The following is a 21,954-nucleotide window of genomic DNA, read 5'->3' on the forward strand; positions in this document are numbered from 1 at the left end:
GCTTCTTTGTGCCAAGAACTGAGGTTATATTCTATACATTTGTGTTTGTACATTTATACATATATATACACGTGTGTATATAAATATATACATACATGTGCACCTGTATAGATGCACACATGTATATACAGGGAAAGCCAGTAGAACTATTGTTGATCACACAGCATGGTTTATTTTATTTTTTGCTTATAAACAGAAATTTGTTTCTCAGGATCTAGAGTCTGGAAGTCCAAGATCAGGATGTCTGGGGAGAGGCCTCTTCTTGGCCTCAAACTGACACCCTCTCCTTATGTTCTCATATCATAGAAAGAACCAGCATAAAGTTCAAGGTCAGCTTGGGGTGATCAAAGCAATACCCTGTTCCCAAATAAAAAGATTAGCCCTGCATGGTGGTACATTCCTGTCATCCCAGCAGTTTGGGAGGCTGAGGCAGGATGAGCCAGAATTCAGTCACCCTCAGCAACTTAATGAGAACTGATCTCAAAATTAAAAAGAAAAAGGGGGCTGGGGATATGACTCAGAGTTTAAGCATCCCTGGGTTCAGTCATCCTCATACCCATAAAGGGATGAATGAATGAATAAATAAGTAAATAAATAAATGAATCTGGATGTAGCTCAGGGATAGATCACCCCTTCCTTCCATCCGCAGTACAGAAAGAGCCAGCGTAGCTTAAGAGTCCCTGCTCCAGCCTGTGTTCACTTGATGTTTTTTTTATCTTTCCCTTTGCTATGCCCTTCCATCACTTCCTCTCTCTCTCTTTCCTTCCCTTCTTATAATTCTTTCCTTCTTCGAGATAATAACAAGCAAACATTGAAGTGAAGTCATCAAAGAATAAGAGAAGCTATATATGATATTTATTGTATAAAACTTGTATGATAATAGTTAAATAGGAGACGATGAAACTCTTCATTTGCCTTTAATATTGAATGCCATCTTGTCATGGTAGGTCTCAAGGCAGATATTGTTACGAACTCATAAACCATGAATCTTTAAATAAGTTTCTTCTATTTTAAATAAAATTAAACATCAATATGTTTTTATACATGTTCTTAATGTGTGCATACATTTTGTGATCATTTTTATTAATTCATCTTATTTTCTGAATTCTAATCAATGCATTAATTTTTGATGTTAGTCATTTTGTATCTTTGTGTTTATTATATTATAATAGCATACTTCTTATTTTTCAGTGCTTTAATTATCTTGGTATCTAAATTCTAGAATATGCTTCAGTGAATTAAAGACCTGTGCTTTTTGCTATTGTCTTCTGTATTGATACCTAACAATTAAAATTATAATTCTTGTCTTCTTTAGCATCAGACAACAGTCAGCGCTTTCGAGAAACCTGTTTTGCATTTGCATTGACACCACAACAAGTGCAACAAATCAGTAGTTCCATGTAAGTTGTCCTCAGATGTAATTTGCAGTTTGGCCTTTGATAAAGTGATTTTTTTAAAAACAATGTGTTGAGTAAGTTAATGTTAGTTGTCATAATAGTGTTGAAAATATTATTATAATCTGTTACTTACTTTAAGAATAGTTACATCTCTGATAATTTGAAAAACTTCTCTAGAATGTATCTTTGAATCAGCTTCCACGTACATATTTTGAAAATAACTGTAATTCTTATTCTATTTTAGGGATATTTCTGGGACCAAATGTGACTTCACAGTGCAGGTCCAATTAAGGTACAGTGTTGACTATAGTACACATTCAGAGTTTAAAAGATAATATTCCCTAAAGATTTATTTTAAAAATTACCCGTTTTTTAAATAAATATATTAGAAATATTGGGCATAGGTATTTGGGTAAGGAAAACATTCTCCTGTTAAGAGATGTCCTAATGTTTATCTAATTTTAGATTTAGTTTAACAAGTAGTGTGTTGCATATTTAACTACATTTCTCCACCTTGGTTGCCCTCAGTTGGTTAAGAAGTTCTAGCTAATGATATTTTAAAATATCATAGTGGTCAGCTCTTAGAAATATTCAGTCTTAAGAGGAAGGATCTTACTGCATAAGAGGCAAAATTGTAGATAAGGAACTAGTACTTAAGTTTGTAGTATCCCATGGACTTACAAACACCAAGTATTCTAATTTGCTTTGTACTATATATTTTAAATCAAACATTTAAATCTCTTGAAAGTTTTCAGTGGCGATCAGAAAATTTTCCACCATTGAGTTCACAGTTGCTCCTTATTTAGTTTCTTTTTTTTTAATAGCCCAATCATTTCGTTCTAGAATTACCAAGAAACTTTTATAATAATCTCTCTTACTTATATAAACCAATTTTATGCTGCTCTGATTATTCAGTGTACAAACCCAGCTATTCTACATTGTTCTTACTGAAATAGGAGGTAGAGAGGAAATAGTTTATTTTCCTCAGTAAGTTATTTACCCTATATCATGGGGAAAATAAACAGCTTAGTCTCAATAATCAGATGCTAAATCAAATGTACAAATTATTAATTTAGCAGTAAGTTAGGAAAGAGATCTAAATTCCTGCTCTGTATCTCATGGAGCACTGTGAAAACCTCTGATCTGGTCTGTCTGTCTGTCTGTCTCTCTCTCTCTCTCTCTCACTCTCTCTCTCTCAACAGTAGAATGCATTTTGACATATTGTACACAAATGGAGCACAACTTCTCATTCCTCTGGTTGTACATGGTGCAGAGTCACTCCTGTAGTGTAATTATACATGTATATAGGGTAATAATGTCTGTCTTATTCTACCTTCCTTCCCATCCCCATAGCCCCTCCCTTCCCTCACTCCCCTCTGCACAAACCAGTGTTCCTTCAGTCTTCTCTATCCCCTCGCCCCACTATGTCTGATCTGATCTAGTCTTTAAAATGGTGAGTGAAAAACAGAGATTTGAGTTGAAGATTCTAAAAGGGATATGACTATGGTTATTAGCTTTAAATTTAAAAAAATTTTAAAAATTTATGTTATAAAACAATTTGACAGCTGGGTGTGGTGGTTACAGGCCTATAATCCCAACTGCTGGGAGGCTGAGGCAGGAGGATCACAAATTCAAGGCCAATCTGAGCAACTTAGCAAGATCCTGTCTCAAAGTTTTTAGGAAGGTCTGGTGGTGTAGTTCCCTGGTGGAGTGCTGCTTGCCTTGATTCAATCTGCAGTATGGGGTAGAGGGTATGTGAAAATAAAAGTAATATACAACAGAACCTTACCCAAGTAAACTAGTGGATAATCTTAGTTTTAGAAGGCACTTTCAAAAATTATTCTATATAAAAGGTATACTGTATCCTCTCTCAAGAAAGACTATGATAAAGACTGAATAAAGTACAAAATTCTCATGTCTTCATAATAAATTAGGAATTGCTGCAATCTTCTATATTATCTGTCTCAGCCATTTACTTTACAGTTCGGACATAATGTTATGTGGCATTATCCTTTAAAAAAGTAGTTCTCAAATTGTTGCATGGAGCCACCCTTTGGGTCCCACACTCTGACTGCCATTATCCCTTCCCTTTTACTACCTACTACTCCAAATACATACATACTTGGAACCAAGTAGTGCTACCTTTTCTTTCTTTTATGTTTGCATAATTGAAGTGTGGGTTCCCTTTCTCCTGAAGAAAGCCTTCTAAGACCAAAGTAAACCTTGAAAACTATAGTTCTAGAATAAAAGACCTAGTTCTTATTTTACATTAATATGCATGCCTTCTTTAAAGCAGCAACATATGTTCTTGTTTTGAAACACTGTCGTCTTTCTAAAATAGATCAGCAGTCAAATTCAGAGTCCAAGGGAATCTTTTTTCCCCTATTATTATTTTATTTCTTTCCACATTTTTGGGTGCATTGTATAGTTGCTGATTTTAATGGTATTTATTGTTACATACTCATAATATAGCAGTATAATTTGGCCAATATCACCCCCCAGCACTTCCTTCTCCCTCCCTGCCACCCACTCTTTGGTTTCTTTTTCCTACTCATCTTTGATTTTCATGAGCTCCACCTTCACCTTTCTTTTCCTTTTTCCTCTCTAACTTCCATGTATGAGAGAAAACGCATGACCCTTGACCTTCTGAACTTGACTTAGATTGCTTAACATAATTTTCTTAGGTTTCATCCATTTTTCTGCAAATGGCATAATTTCATTTTTCTTTATGGCCGAACAAAACTCCATTGCCTATACATACACACACACACACACACACACACCATCACCACCACCACCACCACCACATTTTCTTTATTCATACATTTGTTGATGGTTACCTAGGCTGGTTCTATAGTTTGGCTGTTGTGCGTTGTGCTGCTATAAATATGGGTATGCATATATGACTGTAGCATGATGACTTCAATTCTTTAGGACAAATACTGAGGAGTGATTTATGGTCATATAGCGGTTCCATTCCTAATCTTTTGAGGAACCTCTATACTGATTTCCCTTTTTTTTTTTCTATACTGATTTCCAAAGTGGTTGTCCTAATTAATCCCATCAACGGTGTAGAAATGTTCCCTTTTCTCCACATCCTCTCCAAGGGAATCATGTTAGTTAAAAATGGATAATTCAGATTTATCTCCAGAACTTGATAAAATTTTTTTTGTTTTATTTGGTATCTGTTATGTGATTTTGTGTGTGTTTTTAAAATATTTTTATTAGCTATTGATGGATCTTTATTTATTTATTTGCTTATATGTGGTGCTAAGACTTGAACTCAGTGCCTCACACATGCTAGACAGTTGCTCTACTACTGAGCCACAAACCCAGCCGTGTGTGTGTGTGTGTGTGTGTGTGTGTATGTTTGATTCGTTGTGTTTTAATAAAATAGTCTTCATCTCATCCCCTCCCTCTATGGCTAGGCCAGTAACCCCAGTGTATTATTTAAGTTATTTGTTCTCATTATAAATGTTTGTCTAAAACATAAATAATTTTATCAGAATTAAGGTCAACATTTTCTCTATTAGACACCTAGTCTATTTTAATTTGTATATTTTTGGGGGTGGGGCATACCAAGGATTGAACCCAGGGGTACCAAACCACTAAGCCTCATGCCCAGCCTCTTACAATTTTATTTATTTATTTTGGGGGTTGAGTACTGGGGATTGAACTCTGGGGCACTCACTGAGCCACATTCCCCGCCCTATTTTGTATTTAGAGACAGGGTCTCACCAAGTTGCTTAGGGCCCCCCTAAGTTGCTGAGGATGGCTTTGAACTTGAAATCTTCCTGCCTCAGCCTCCCAAGCTGCTGGGATTTCAGGCATACACCACTGCTCCTGGCTATTTTTTGTTTTTTTGAGACAGGCTCTCATTAAGTTACAGAGCCTCCCCTTGAATTTATAATCCTCTTGCTTCAGCCTCCCAGTTCACTGGGATTACAGGCGTATACCCCACACCCAGCTGAAACTTTCTGTTATTATTCCCTTTTTATCTTTTTCCCTTTCAGATTGTTGAAGTGGTTTAGATTTCACTTTTTACCTCATGGAATAGGAGTCAAGTTCTCATATAAATTATTCTTTTCCTATAGCTTCAGACAGCCAGTGTTCATGTTTTAAATTGACCATGCTTTGAAGTAATTGGAAACTCTAACATCCTCTTACTGTTGAAGTATAAAAATTTAGCCTGTAATGGAAGGTCCTGCTAGAGTTAGAGATGGTTCTGTGAGCTTTGATGTCTGTTTGCTAAGTATATTTCTAAAAAATCATGTAGATATCAGTAATTCTTCACTTTTTTTATGCTCTGTAATGACTTTGAGAATCTGTTAGAAGCTATGGATTGTCTTCCCTAAAAATGAACATATATATGTGCTCATAAAATTTTACATAGAAAACTTTCTCCAATTTTTTGAACCATCCCCACACCCAGATTCCATGATTGGCAGGTTTTATACCAAAGGTATTTATACCAAAGGTATTTATAGAATATGTTTGCAAATGATGAATATTTCAGACTTCAGAGATAGGATTCCCCCTACCATATATCAAAGGTGCTGTGAGCATTGTATAAAAGTGGAATGAGTCTCAGGTGTATGTTGGGAATAGGAATTAATAATTAATAGATGTCTTTAATAGCAAAGAAATAATTTATTTTTATATCTATGAATGAATAGAGTGGGGATTTATAAATTATATAGCTATCCTTGGTTTCCCCAAAATCTTATGCATTTAATTTAGGTATAAATATTTTAGTAAGTTCCTGAAATATTATTCTAAATTCATGTAGCTATAACATAAATGACGTTATTATTCAACTTCTTCAGTTCTCAAAAAATAAAGGAATACTTTGGCTTGGTAGACAGAACTTGTTGCTAAGGATAAGACCTTGGTCCTAGGTACAACATTTTTAGTGTTTTCAGCTGAGAACCAAAAAGCATTTCATGGACAGATTTCAGAAATACTATGTTTTCTGTCATCTTCTTAGAGATCCATAATGTACATGAGCCTATTTAAAACCAAGAAGTTCCATATTACACAATTTTAATTGTTTTGAATCAGAATTTCTTAGTTTTATTTGAGTACAGAACTTTTTTCTTTTTAACATCTGTTAATACCTGAACAGCTAGCACTCGTAGAACATACTTAAATAAACAACAGTTATCATGAAGACAGCTACAGCATGATAGTTGTGATTGCTCAATCTGATAGTTGACAATTATTTTTAATTAACTCATAAATAATTAGGGTTGGGAGCCTAATGGAGCCAATCTTCCAGCCTTCCCTCGCCCCCACATCAAGAATCTTTGTATAGCTGAGCGTGGTGGTGCACACATGTAAGCCTCCCTGGGAGGCTGAGACAGGAAGATTGTAAGTTCAGAGCCAGCCTCAGCAACTTAGTGAGGCCATGTCTCTAAATAAAACATAAAAAAGGGCTTTGGTGTGGATCAGTCAGTAGTTTAGCACCTCTGGATTCCATCCCCAATACCAAAAAAAAAAAAAAAATTATATAACTTGACTCCCTGAAAACTGAACTACTTAATAATTGTTGACATTAGTGATGGGCCTTACTGATAACCTCAAACAGTCAATTAACACCTTTTACTATCATAGATAATTTACTCCAGGGACAGAGATTAGCATTGCAGGGCTTTTTTTTTTTTTTTTTTTTTTAAATCACAGTGCCTTTTAAACAGATACTTAAGCTCACTGCAGTAGCAACAGGAAGTGCCTACAAAATTATTACAGTAGTATAGAATGTACTAGAGTTAATTTGTAGTTAAGCATCTTCATGTGTGTTTATCCTTTGACTAAGTGTGGTACCATGTATAAAGTCTGTTTATGTGCATAAATTTTAACTTTGTATTTCATTGTAGTAAATGATAAAATAGATAATTACCTACATTTTTTTTTTTAACTTTTAAATTTTGGGATAGTACTGAGGATTGAACCAGGAGGGCCTTGCACATGCTGTATAAGCACACTGCCATTGAGCTATATCTCCAGCCCTTATTATTTCATTTTAAGATAGGCTCTTGCTATGTTTCCCAGAATGAAATATTTACATGTAATTATTTAAATGGCCCCTTTAATTGGGGGGGGGCAGGGGACAGGGATTGAACCAGGGGCACTTAACCTCTGAGACATATCCCCAGCCCTTTTTTTGGGGGGGGCGGGGACAGGGTCTCACTGAGTTGCTTAGGACCTCGCTAAATTGCTGAGGCTGGCTTTGTACTTGCAATCTTCTGCCTCAGCCTCCCAAATAGCTGGGATTACAGAAGTGTGCCACCATACTCAGCTATCCATGTATACCTTATGCCTAACTATTTATTTATTTATTTATTTTTACATTTTCAGGCTGCTTAGTTTTTGAGTTTGTTCAAATTGTCAAAAATCTCCAACAACAACAAAAGTAAAAAAATAAGAATCTGCTTATAAGTAGACCCCTGCAGTTCAGTCTTGTTGTTCTAGCACCACCTGTATTCTAATGCTGTTCAAATGTGCTTTATCATTGTGTGAAATGTCCAGTTTTTAGTTTTCCCCTTTTTGTTGTTTTTAAGTTGATCATCTTTTAAGTTAGGTCTTGAACAAAAATATTAGTTAGGTTATCCCTTAATAAAGGAAGTTAAACTTAACCTTTATTGTTTAGGTTTTGTTTATCTGAAACCAGTTGTCCACAAGAAGATCACTTCCCGCCCAATCTTTGTGTGAAAGTGAATACAAAACCTTGCAGCCTTCCAGTAAGTCCTAAAACCTTAATGTTATTTTTAATATACATTATCAATATAACTATCAAATAAGTAATGACAGCTGTTGTTAATTAGTTTTTCATTAGGAAAATATTTTTATTTTGTATATTTATTTTTACAACTGGCTGCAACACTTGTACCAATTATGTACACTTAGCAGCTATGACAGCTATGGAGATAAAGTTTAGGATTTGAAGTTGGACATGGTACCTTTGGTGTTATGTTGGAGGACAGGGAGAATTTGTTTCAATAAAATCTCAACAATGTTTATGTTAAACTGTAAATCTGTGGTAGAATGGAGATTTGAACAATGCTGTTCCTTACTTAGGGGAGGAGGATGGGAACTGTTTGGTCACTTGAAAATACTCATTGTATACTGATATAAGCTGATTCGTAAATTTGAGAAATTTTGAATTTTTATCACTAATGTTTTTCTTAGGCTTACTGAGGTGGTTTAGAGAAATAGTAATAAACTCATAAAAACGTTCACTGTTTGTAATGAAAACATTCATATTTTCGAGTATATGATTTGTAGGATTTTTTTTTGGTTGGTGGTATTTGCTTTTTGTTTTTAAGAAATGAAAGTTGAAATGGTTGTGGGAATAATAAGTATAAATAAACTATATTTCTTTCTTAGGGTTACCTTCCACCTACTAAAAATGGTGTGGAACCAAAGCGACCCAGCCGACCAATTAATATCACCTCACTTGTCCGATTGTCCACAACAGTACCAAACACCATTGTTGTTTCATGGACTGCAGAAATTGGAAGAGTAAGTGAATAATTGTTTTTACCAGATTTTTGTATTTTAAGAAAGTGTAGATCACCATGGCTCCCTGAGATTACTTATAAATGATATTGTAAAATGAGTTGCAAAAAGATTTTTGTCTAACAATGAATTTTCAATGTATTCCCATTTGAAAAGTGGGATCCTGCAGAACCAAATGTTTTATCACCTGATCTTTCATTCAGCAATTTATCAAAATTGTTTTCCTGTATAATTACATTTTCTTTTGTATTTTAAATTTCTACATCTTATTTCAGTATAATATGCCATTATTTAGCATAGTTTCTATTGTTGAACACTTCATTCATTGATTTATTCATTGTCTGTCAAGTAAAAAAAAAAAAATTTTGAAGACCATCCTAGTATCTATAGCTATTATCTAGTGTATCTATAATAGCTACTTCATAATTATCACATGCAAACACGTGACAGTTTTCTTATAGTAAATTATCAGAAGTGAAATTGGTAAGTCAGCATGCAGAATTTTTAGAAAATTTTGTGTACATTGACAGATTGTCCAAAAATATGTAAATTTACTCTCCGTTAGTATTTATTTGCGTACCTGTCAACACTTATTATCTTTTAAAAAATCTTTACCATCATTACCATTCTAATTAGTTTCCTTTTTTCTTTTTTTTCCTGGAGGCAATAGGAATTGAACCCAGGTCTCTTTACCACTAAACTATATCTTCAGTCCTTTTTTTCTCATTTGGAGCCACCAAGTGGCTGAGACTGCCCTCAAATTTGAAATCCTCTCACCTCAGCCTCCCATGTCCCTGGGATTTTAGGTGTGCAGTATACCTGATAATCCTCCTTTATTATTGAGATTGAACACGTTTTAAGTTTGTAACTATTTACATTTAAAATTGTATCCATGCCTGTTTCTCTAATATTCTTTTTCTTACTGTTTTGTGAGTTTTACATATATTAAGAATTAACCTGCCTGGTGGGCGCTGTGATACACACCTGTAATCCCAGCAACTTGGGAGGCTGAGACAGGAGGGTCACGAGTTCAAAGCCAGCCTCAGCAAAGACTAAGACTCTGAACAACTCAGTGAGACCCTGTTTCTAAATAAAATATAAAATAGGGCTGGGGATGTGGCTCAGTGATTCAGTGTGCCTGAGATTACTTATAAATGATATTGTAAAATTTCAAATTTTACAATATCATTTATAATATAATTTCAAATTAACCTGTTTTTTTTTTTTCATCTTGCAAATATTTGTTTCCAGTTTCTTAGCCTTATGTTTTAATTTATATAGTTATTTAATGTGTAGGAGATTGACATTATCATAAAACTAAATCTTAACCAGTTTTTCTCTTTGTGGTCTTTTCCCCTCCCCATGATGCTTAGTCTGTGTGCCTTTTCTAAGCTCATGTAAACAAGCTAAACTTCTAGACTCCTAAGCTTTCATGTTTTGCCTTTAAATATTTAATCCATCTTAAATTCATATGCCATGTGATAAAAATTTTTATTTTTTAGTTTTCCAGTTCTAACACTAAATAAATGCAGATTCTAAAGTCACCATTGTTGTATATTTAATTTTTTATATATCCTGGGTATGTTTCTGAACAATGTGTATATTATTTCTTAGTCTAGCATTCATTTTCTGGGACAATTCAGAAAATTGCAGTTTTTAAATTATTGTATTAAAATTCATAACATTAAATCAGTTCTATTTAAAATTTATCAAATGTTTACTCTGGTTATTTTATGGTTTATTTCAGGGTTCTTAGAACTAGAGAGAGGTCAGGGCTGGGGATATAGTTCAGATGGTAGAGTTCTTGCCTCGCATGCACAAGGCCCTGGGTTCAATCCCTAGCCCCACCAAACAAACAAACAAACAAACAAAAACCAGAGAGAGGTCAGAGAGGGCTTCTCTGAAGAAGTGGTGACCAAACTAAGAGCTAAGAAAAAGGTAGCAATCGGTTAGGTGAAAGGTTCAGAGGAAACCACTCTTACAACAGCCCAGTAGCAGGGGTGAACCTATTTTTTTCTAAGAAGCTCAAGAGGATCCACTGTGACTAAAGCAGAGAGAATAGGAAAGAGCAATATAATAGATGGTTCTGGAGCCGGAAGAGGGCTAAACTATGCAGGACCTTATAGGTAATGTTAAAGTTAAGGATTTTCTCTCTTTTTTAAGATATAATTTGTTTTTGTTGTTTTCTTTTGTAGCTGTAGATGGACAACATGCCTTTATTTTGTTTATTTTATGTGGTGCTAAGGATCAAAGCCAATCTTCACTTCAAGCTAGGCAAGAACTCTGCCACTGAGCTACAACCCCCACCCAAGGATTTTCTTTTTAATCAGAATGTTTATATGACCATATTTCTGTCTAGAAAAGTTTCTTCAGAATCTGCAGGACTATGTGATAGATTGGAAATATGGATGAAGAGAAAGGGCAGATGACTTCTTGGTTATTGGCTTGGGTAACTAGGTGAATGATAACACATTGAGGAAGAGGAAACACAGGAGAAGGACTGAGTTTAGGTATATTTTGTTTTGTTTTGCTTTGCTTTGGAAGAGGGAGCATTGGAGGACTAGATAGAGAAAACAATGAGTTCAGTTTTGAAGCTTTTGAGTTTGAGTTGCCTTTAAGATATCCTAAATAGGCAATTGAGCAGATACACTAAGGGCATAAGTTTGGGCTAGAGGGGGAAAAAATATGTGACTCATCTGCATATTAGTAGTTATTAGAGGTACACAGATAATTGATATTGCTTAAATGAATATATCAAGAAGGAAGAGAGGAGTGCCTAAGACCTATCCTTGAGGAACTATAACATTTAATACTGAGTAAAGAGAATGAGCCTACAGAGGATGTGGGGAAACAGTGACAGAGAATGGTGCAGGGTAGAGGGTAGGTATGAGAAGTCAAAAAAGTTTCAGAAACAAAGGAGATGGTTGATATTTCTGAGAAAGTGTGAAGAGATCAAATATATTGAAGTGAAAAAAAAAATACTCTGAATTAGGAATGTGAAGATAACCTTAGTGTGAGCTATAAATCAGATTGTGATAAGCTGGAGGTGAGGCAGTGGAGAAGTGTGATTTTTGGAAAGAAATGAAGGTAAGATGGAGGGAAGTGTAAGGTTGCGTTATTTGTCTTAATGGGAGAGTCTTTAATGTGTTTAGAAGATGATGGTAGGGAACTTCTTCTGAGAAGACATTTGGTGTACAAGAGGAAACAGGGATAGTCAATACTGAATTGCTTGACTGGAAAAGCTCTTAATAGCTTGGAAAGAGCTTCTTTAATGGCAATGGGAAGATCAGGTAGAGTGTAGGAGAGGTGAGTTCTGATTGATGACTTCCCTTATATATGTAAGACAGGAAGTATGCGTGTGAGTTAGCTGAAATAAGAAAAATAAGGGCTTTAAAGAGAGTGAAAAGGTGGGAAAGGTTATTAGAGATAATGAGACAAGTTCCCGTGTGTTACTCTCTTTTTTCCCCACATTTTTCCCCCCCTCATGAACTGTGAATTATTTTTATCACATTTCCTCTCCTCCACCTCAACCTCAATCTTTCTGAGAATTTGAGTGAGATTTCTTTAAAGTTATGGATCAAATTAGGGAGAATTTTTATTTACAACAATGAGTAATATAGTCACTCTAGGAACTGTGTTATTTTCCATTTACTCAAATCCTCTTTTATGTTCCTCAGTTAATAAATCTTGCATATTTTTGTTAATTCCTTTGTTAGTCATTATTACTACTGCTATTGTCAACAGATCTTTTTTCCTATCACATTTTCTAAAGTATTCATTGTTTGTTTGTTTGTTTTATGATACTGGGATTGAACCCGGGGGTACTGTACCACTGAGCAATCTCCCTGGTTGCTGTTATTTTTTGTTTTCAAACAGATCTCACTAAGTTGCTCAGCTGACCTCAAACTTTCTCCTATCATAACCTTCCAAGTTGCAGGGATTACAGGGATGTGCCAGTGTCCCTGGCTATTTGTTTGTTTTTAAAGCTAGTTATTTTTTAATATTTACTTATACCTAAATTCATATATTAGTTCCATTAGATTTTTAGATGCTTTCTTAGTATTTCCAGGTAGACAGTTTTGAATTTGAGATATACCATTACATAAGTAGTGGTAATCCTAATACAACACCATTATTTCTTGTTCTACTGGCTAGAACTTTTTGAACAGTATTAAATAACACAGGTGAGCCAGGCATGGTGGTACACACCTGTAATCCCAGCAGCTTGGGAGAATAAGGCAGGAGGATCTCAAGTTCAAAGTCAGCCTCAACAATGGCGAGGCACTGTGCAACTCAGTGAGACCCTGTCTCTAAATAAAATGCAAAATAGGTCTGAGGATGTGGCTCAGTGGTTGAATGTTCCTGAGTTCAGTCCCCAGTACTGAACAAACAAATAAATAATGAATAAACAAATAAATAACACAGGTGATAGTGAACATATTTGACTTGTTCCTTATGTTAATAGGAATATTAACTACCATTACAAAATTAAGTATCATAATGGCTATTAGTGTTTGATGGAACTTATTTATTATCAATGATATATTTCTGTATTCCTCTTTGACTGAATTTCTTTGTTAGAAATAGATCTTGAATTTTATAAAAATCTTTTTGACATCAGGGTAATATTATTTCCATTGATTAATTTACATGTCACCAATAGGTGTTTAAATCCTTATAAATGTTCTATTTTTAGTGTATCTTAAAAGAGTTGCTTCCCTGTCCCTTTTTGAAGAGAGTGTTGAAAATGTTGTTTTGTGTGAAAAATATAGCCCATAGAGGAAGAAAGGGGGTGCTTGTAGTGAACTCTAAAGAGGTCTGAAACTTTAGGAGACGAGAGACTATGGTTGCTGAGGTACAGCACTAGAGAGGGGAAGATGCTTTACCTGGCCATGGAATGCTCTGGAACCTCAGAGCCTGGGAGGTCTACAAGTTTGAAACCTTTCTTTTGAAATAAAATATCGAGAAAAATTAAATCTTTTCTATAACCTAGAAGGTAACCGACTAGACTGTTTTTAGATCCCTATTTTAATAACCTGTAAAGATAACTCTTAACAGTTCATGTAGACACCGTTTTGCAGATAATTTTGTCTTGATTGGTTGCCATTGAGAAATGTTATAAATAGGTCTTTCCAAAGAAAGTAAGTGGGAGAACTAGCATGATGCCTGAAGGAAATAAGTGAACTATATTGTAACTTGTTAATCTACCTCAGAGTAACCACTGCCTGTAACGTTTATTAAATTTTCATTATTTGTAGAGAAATTACTTATATGCTGATAGGCATGTAATGAATAGATTATGTTTTAATTATAGAGTAAATATTTTTTGAATTTGTACAATTTCAGAAACTTGAAAAAGCAATAGATAAACAATAGAGTAATGCAGTTATATATCAATAGTTGGAATTAGGTAGTACTTGGAGGAGTTGACAGGCCAGTACAATATCTACCTAGAAGAGGTACTGTGCTACTGTTAAGTTTGGGGGGATTTTTGCTTCTGAACCTCTTTATATGATATAAAATTTAATTCCCTACTGTCAGTACAAGTGACATTTCCTAACAACTAACATTATTTTTTCAGCTTTTCTTTCTTTCTTTCTTTTTTTTTTTTTAATTCTTCTCCATTTGGTTACATGTTTCAACTAGAGTGAACATACCTTTTCACTGAACTTCTTATTGTGGTTTTTACTTGATCTCTTCTTAAATATTTATATGAAGCCTTAGGGTAATTCCAAGTTCTGAAGATTCAAGCTGTCAGTACAGAATTTCACAGTGTTAATTAGCATTTTTTCAGTTTCTATTGTATTTGAAGCATTAAGCAAATAAATCGCAGTGCTGAATAAAGGGTTTTTGCTAAAAAGAAAGTTTATCTGTACTGTATTAGATTGGTATGTTACATGCTGTGAAATTAGAGAAGTTTTAAGGTTACTTGTTCCTCACAATATTAATACTGTGAAATTTACTAATGAAAGCAAATTTGCTTTTTTACACTTGATTTCCCCCCCATCCCAGGAAATATGCAGTATGTGAACTCAGATAGGTTTCTGAATTCTAAATAAAATATTGACCTTCCAGAGGATACTATAGAATATTTTCTCTAGTTTCTAAGAGATGAAAGCTAGCATATGTATTGGACTAGTTTAGGAGGTTGAAAGCAAGTAGGATGTATGAAACCAAGAATTAAGAGAATGACATTTCCCTTGATCATTAAGTCTCTTGTTTGGTCCCTAACTTTTCTTCTGTTTCAAGTACCTGCTCTGTCACCAAGCTGTTACATGATCATAAGCAGATTATATAATCTTTTTGTGCCTCAGCAGTTTCATCAACCCTTTACCAGAATAGTCCCTATCCTACCTATTTCTCATAGCCTTCTGCACAGTTTAAATTAAGTACATGGTATATGTTAAGATGCTTTGAAAACTGTATAGCTATAAAATAGAGATGGTAGCAGTTATTATTCTCTTTTGCTTCATTTCAAGTCTCTTGATCTTCCTCTTGATCCTAGCACCAAATGGAATATGATCGTTCTTATTTAGATCTCTCTCCTCCATTCCATAAGTCTCTGTCCTCTTTTTCTTCCTCTTATCTAACCATGTGCCCTTCATTCAGCCTTGGCTCTTCTGTATTCTTTGTCCCCTTGTCCAGCTACCATCTCTGGTGGTAATTTACCATACCAGCAGCTCCTATTTGCAAACCTTCTTTAGTCTCTGTGCTTTTTGGCCCAAGTGGAATCTTTTCAAGAGCTAGTTGAAGGCATAGAGAGAGGTTAAAAAGTATAGAATAGAAAGCCAATCTCATTTTTAATTTTTAATAGCTACTATTTTAGATATGCCTATTACCTACTACATGGGATTTATGATATCTTGGACATTTTAATGGCCTTAGTTTGTGTTTAGCCTTAATAGTGTTCTGTCATTGGCTTTGAGTATAGGTAGTCAGGTAATATAGAAGCGTGACAGATCTTGGGTTTGAATTCTAGGTTTGTTACTTAGAATTTATAGTTTGTTACTTGACAGTTATAAAATTAGAGCAGATTCTTTACTTCTCCATACTTTAGTTTCCTTATCCATAAGGAAATGTTTATGACCACCTCTGAGCTTTCTGGATCAGGATTAAATGAATCATTACTCCTGAAAACACCTAAGACAGTGCTTGACACATAGTAGGTATTTTAAGAAGTGTTAGTTTTCTTTCCCTTTTGCTGTGGGATTAAAATAGATGTATTATTTAACTTATATGTTGTTTTCTACATCTTTTTTTTTTTTCCAGACCTATTCCATGGCAGTATATCTTGTAAAACAGTTGTCCTCAACAGTTCTTCTTCAGAGGTTACGAGCAAAGGGAATAAGGAATCCGGATCATTCTAGAGCTTTAAGTACGTATGATAAACTTATTTCATTTATGCAGTCAAACTATTTTGTTAAAGGTTAGAGTAGTGTTTTCTCAAGTTAAGAAATATTAACACTTATTCCTTTACTAGAGCCTATTGAAAAGGATTAAAAACACTTGAGAACCTTTTTTGTGAGCTTAAAAAACCAGACCTAAGAGTAGTTTTAATGTTTGTATCACAAATTATATTTTATAATCTATATTTTACTACAACTTCATAAAATAAATGTTTAAAGAATTTTAGGAGATGGGAAGACAATCTCTGCATAAGTTTCAATAAAATTATTTTAGGTTTAGGAAATATATACAGAGTTATACGAAGACTGTATGCCTGTATTACTGAAGTAAAAGGAAACAGTGAGGTGATGGCAATAATAGTGAAGTGGGTTCTGCTAGTAATCAATTATGTGGCTTTGGACAAGTCACTCTGTTCTTGAGTTTCTTGTTCCTCATGTGTAACAAGAGGTTTGTAATATTTTAAAACCTTTCCAAACTCTGGGCTCATAGGTGTATGTTACTGGATGGATCATTTTGACATGTTAATTTTGGAATGTAAGCAAGGTCTGTAAATGGATTTACTGGCTTTAATTTTTGAGGTGATGGCCTTTCCAATGAGGTGAACTAAGTTCTTCCTTTAGTCTCTGTGAAGTAGGTTCTTCATGGATGAATTTAGGAGTGAAGACTCAGTGCTTACAGGTAGGGTTAGATAACTGTCATCTAAGGATTCTTGATGTGAGTTGAGTAATGGAGCTCACTATCAGTTTGGTACTTAAGAACAACTTACCTTAATGTGGTAAGGCCACATTCCTCTCCTTTTGTACAATAACTTTTATTTTTTTCTCTAACCTTTTTTTATACCAGAGTAAATGATTGCACTACCCCTGAATAACAATATACCCTTTAGTTTGCTGGAGAATTTTTCTATTTTGAAAGGGCCCTTTTAAAAATGCAGTTATCCAGGTATGCTGGCACCTGTAGCCACAGCTACTTGGGATGCTGAGGCAAGAGGATCACTTGAGCCTAGGAGTTTTGTAGTGAGACCTTGTCAGACATAATCCCGAGTCAAAGGGGAATATTTATTGGCAGATGATGGAGATCTAGAATAATAGTGCTGTTTTGGAATCTGGGGGATGTCCTTTGGCAGAGACAAGGAGATAGTAGGGATCCTGAAAGTAGAAAAGGGATAGATATCTCTGCTGAAGGAAAGTGCGAGAGAGGAATTCCCTAACCCCCAATCTTACTGAAGTTATTACTGGTCATTCCACTGACAATCTTCATACTTGCCTCACAGTGCTAGATTGTCAACTAGTGAAAAACATTATGGAATTCTGTGAGCCTGTGGGGAAGAGAGAATTCCTAGAAAGATGACAGATAAAACTGTTGTATTTAATAATAATAATAATAAAAATAAGGCAAGTGTCTTTGCACAGACTGTTAACCCTTCTCCACTTGTAGCTATAGCACCACCTGGAGGGAGAGTGATAAGGTGAGCCTGGGATTTTATTTTCTGCAAGGAACCACTGTTAGCACTATTAAGCAGCAAAACTTGCTTAATTCAAAAACTGTATTTTCAACTCGAATATGCTGCTGGATGTGGAAAGTATTCGCACATTCAGTGAGCTTTTTGTGACTGTTTACATATTATCTTATATACTGGCCAGGGGAAGACATGGAACATTAATTTATATCCCAACAGTAAAAAATTCATTGTAATTGACAACAAATTGAAGAAATAACTTTCCCAACAAATTAATTATGTACTTAAAATATTGCTTAAAGCAATTTGACAGGTAAAAATGTCGGGCTGGAGCAGGGCACAGTGGAACATCCCTGTAATCCCAGCAGCTCAGGAGGCTAATACAGGAGGCTTGAGAGTTCAAAGCCAGCCTCAGCAAGACCCTGTCTCAAAACATAAAAATGGCTGGAAATGTGGCTCAGTGGTTAAGCACCCCTGGGTTCAATTACCAGTTATCCCACCCAAAAAAGAAAATATTTTCAGGTATCTCAGATATTTTTGAAGAATCAGATTATTTATAGATAAGTTCACTATACCTTATAAATAAATTCTACTGGGGCCTGGAGCTGTGGCTCAGTGGTAGAATGCTTGCCTAGTACATGTGAGGCATTGGGTTTGATCCTCAGTACCACATTAAAAATAAAAGTATTGTATCCATCTACAACTAAAATATTAAAAGAAATTCTACTGGAAACAGTTTTATTTGTTAAGTCAGGAGCTATTATGTATTTAAAAAAAATGAACATGATAGTATTTAGAATTTTCACAGAGAAATCCATTTTAGGGTTCATTTCGTTTAATAAGTTTTTATCTTCTGGTTTCTACTTTTATGTAGCCTCCTTCCCACCTATCACAAAGCCAACTTTTTACTAGCTCTTGGTCAAGTTCCTCTCTCTTCCCCTCCACCTTTAGCAGTTACTTCAAGCACTACCTATATTCTGCTCAAACACTATTGTCCCTCTCCAAGCACATTGTCAATGTAAGAACATTGGGGCTGAAAGAAGTGAATTCTAATTCTCTAAATTGCTCCTTTCTCCTTAATCTTAGTGCCACCATAATTACTTTTTAAGTTATCTACATTTGTACCCATTCTCACTTTATTCTTCAGTGTCAGGAGGAAATGTCCCTTTTCCTGCCTAAGTTAATCTTTTATTCATTTATTCTTCTCAATTCAGAAATTATAAGAAGCAGGCACAGTGTACGTGCCTGTAATTCCAGCTCTCTGGAAGGTTGAGGCAGAATGATTGTGAGTTCAGGGCCAGCCTGGGCAACATGGTGAGACCACCATGTTAAAAAATAAAGAAAGAAAGAAAAGGAAATAACGCAAGGGTCCACTATGTTCCAAGCACAGTATAATATACCATTAAACAAGGTGAACACCATCTGTATCCTCTAGAAGTTTACAGTCTAGTGAGAAAGACATTAAATGATTACACATGTCATTAATGAATTACAGTTGTGACATGTGCCTTGGAAGAAGATAGACGGGGAAATCTGTAAAGGTACAACAGGGGAATGTAGTCTTCTCTCTGGTGTTGTGATGCTTAAAACAAAACTGTATGGATGAGGGAGAGTTAGGACGGAGATGAAAAAGGTAGATGCCAAGAGAAAAGGCCAGTGGAGCTGAAATAGAGAAAAAGAGGGGAATGGCCAGAGAAATGGACAAGTGTTAATTAATTTAGATGATAAAAGATAGATAATAGAAAACCATTGAAGGATTTTCTTTTTTGTTGTACTGAGGATCAAACCTAGGACCTTATGTGTGCCAGGCAAGTGCTCTAACTACTGACCTACATGCCTAGCCACGATGAAAGGTTTTCTAAACAGAGGAATAATTTTAAACAGAAACATGTTCAGATTTGAAGAATTTGATCCTTACTTTGAGAACTGAATCAATGGGAGGCAAAGCTGATGTCGTGAGGTCAGTTAGTAACCTATAGCAATTAGTATACATAGTGATGACGATACCTCGAATTATGGTAGTAATGATGGAAATACAAGTTGACAGTTTTGAGAAGTATTGAAGGATAGAAATTATAAGACCTGGCTTTCTCACTTATCTGCCCTTTGCCCTGTTTCCAGTTCTCCCTCTCTGTAGTCTCTTCCTGACACTCCACACTGTCAAGTCTCTTTCATCTTTTAAATATAGGAAAACAAGCTCCTCTCTAGTTAGAGCTCTGTGTTCCTCCTGTTGTTCTCATCCTAATTTCTTCAAAAGGTAGACTGCACTTGGTCTTTGTACCTCCTTTCTGCAACTTATTAAGGTCTTCTAACCTGCATGATTCCACTGAAACTGATCTTGGAGATGTTACAAGTGCTAGTCTGATTGCCAAGTGTGATTTTTATCTTGGATGTTTCTGTTGCATTTGGTACTAGCCATTTTCTCCTTGAGATTCTCTCCTTGTCCTTCTCTGACCATTTCTTTTTAATCACTTGCCTTTAGTTGATTCTTTTAAGAGTGGTGTCCTAAATGTTAGTGTTCCCTGAGATCCATCTTTGGTCCACTTTTCTGTGAACATTTCTATAGACAATCACATTGCTTAAACTGGCACTAGCTCCCAAATAACGTATTTTCATCTCAGACCTTTGCTTTGAATATCTTATTTGTATAGCTAACTGCCTTCACCTAATCCTGTCAAACTGACACCTGAAATATTTCTCAAATCTGTGTAATCTTATAATTGCCATAATTTAATAATCCCTTAAATTCTGCCTCTATTTTTTAAAAAACTGTTCTTAAATAATATGTCCCTCTCTTTTCTTGACTCTTCATAGCTCTCCCCTGGTAGCAGCCTAACTTGATTTAAATAGATCTGATCTTACCATTCTCTTCCATTCCATGGCTTGTTAACACCAACAGAATAAAAACTCCAACTTCATAGCATAACATTCAGTTTTCCATGATCTGGCACTCGAATTGTCATCTGTGTGCATCCTTCTCATACTTTACATTCCAAATATGTAATTCTTCCCCCCCCCCAGTGCTTTAGTTTTGAACTAAGGTAGTAATGATAGAAATATAAGTTGACATTTTTGAAAAAGTTCGAAGGTTTGTGTCCCGACTACCCCCTTTGTCTAGTTACCGTTATCTTTCATGTTTCGCTTTTTCCAGGAGGCATCCTAGAAGAAACCTCTAGAGAGCTAACTTTCAGTTAGCTTCCTGAACAGCTTCCATTAGAGCATATTAAAGATGATCTCACTTTGAATCTAAATTATCAGTTCCTTCATACTCTGCTATGAGTTCATTTGGGCAGGAATTTAATCATCATCACCATATTATTATCATTGTTGTTTTAATTTCTGTTGCTTAGCACAGTACCTGGCACATAGTAGATTTTCAAATTTTTGTTGACATTAACTAGTGAAACTAGAGCTAGAGTAAAAACCAGGTCCAGGTATCTCTTTCCTTGTCCATAAAATGAGTATTGAGCTTAATATGTTTGGTTGATTACAACCTTAAAATTCTGAAAGTCTGAATTAAAATACTCAGATATTAATGAAGGATAGAAATTATTTTTAAACTATATTGACTCCATCTAATAGATATCTAATATCAGTAGTACTATTTAATAGAAAAATCTGTGGTGATGGAAATGTTCCACATCTGTACCATTCTGTATGGTAATCACCAGTAATATGTGACTATTAAGCACCTAAAATGTGACTGGTACAAGTGAGGAACTGAATTTTAAATTGTATTTAAAATTATTTAGGGGCTGGGGATGTGGCTCAAGCGATAGTGCGCTTGCCTGGCATGCGTGCGGCACTGGGTTCAATCCTCAGCATCACATACAAATAAAATAGAGATGTTGTGTTCACCGAAAACTAAGCAATAAATATTTTTTAAAAAATTCTCTCTCTCTCTCTCTCAAAAAATTATTTAGTATAAATTTAAATACAGTCTCATATGATAATTCTGGTAGCTCGTAACAACAGGGATTAAAAACAAGATTACTTTTAAATATAGCTAAGGTATAGCTTTATTATAGGTCACATAATAAAATACCGTTATCACTGCAGAGCATAATAACATAACAAAACCTTAACTCCCAAATGGTTTCCCATGTTTTGATTTCCCATGATTCATTTGAGTTAATTTTTGTATATTGTGCAAGGTAAGGTCATTCCCCCTTC

The 21,954-nt window shown here is 35.0% G+C and overlaps 1 protein-coding gene across 2 annotated transcripts in view; it reads left to right on the plus strand.

Moving 5' to 3' along the window:
* The window catches only part of Pias1 (protein inhibitor of activated STAT 1), a 129,274-nt gene that overhangs the window by 80,507 nt on the left and 26,813 nt on the right, over window positions 1-21,954 (plus strand). For both annotated transcript variants that reach the window (XM_027924012.3, XM_027924017.3), the window contains exons 3-7: window positions 1,316-1,400; window positions 1,642-1,689; window positions 8,047-8,137; window positions 8,784-8,918; window positions 16,185-16,290. In XM_027924012.3, coding sequence (XP_027779813.1) covers window positions 1,316-1,400; window positions 1,642-1,689; window positions 8,047-8,137; window positions 8,784-8,918; window positions 16,185-16,290 — 465 coding nt within the window. The remainder of the gene's footprint in view (window positions 1-1,315; window positions 1,401-1,641; window positions 1,690-8,046; window positions 8,138-8,783; window positions 8,919-16,184; window positions 16,291-21,954) is intronic.

Source organism: Marmota flaviventris, chromosome 2, assembly GCF_047511675.1.
Source record: "Marmota flaviventris isolate mMarFla1 chromosome 2, mMarFla1.hap1, whole genome shotgun sequence".
Lineage (NCBI taxonomy): Eukaryota > Metazoa > Chordata > Mammalia > Rodentia > Sciuridae > Marmota > Marmota flaviventris.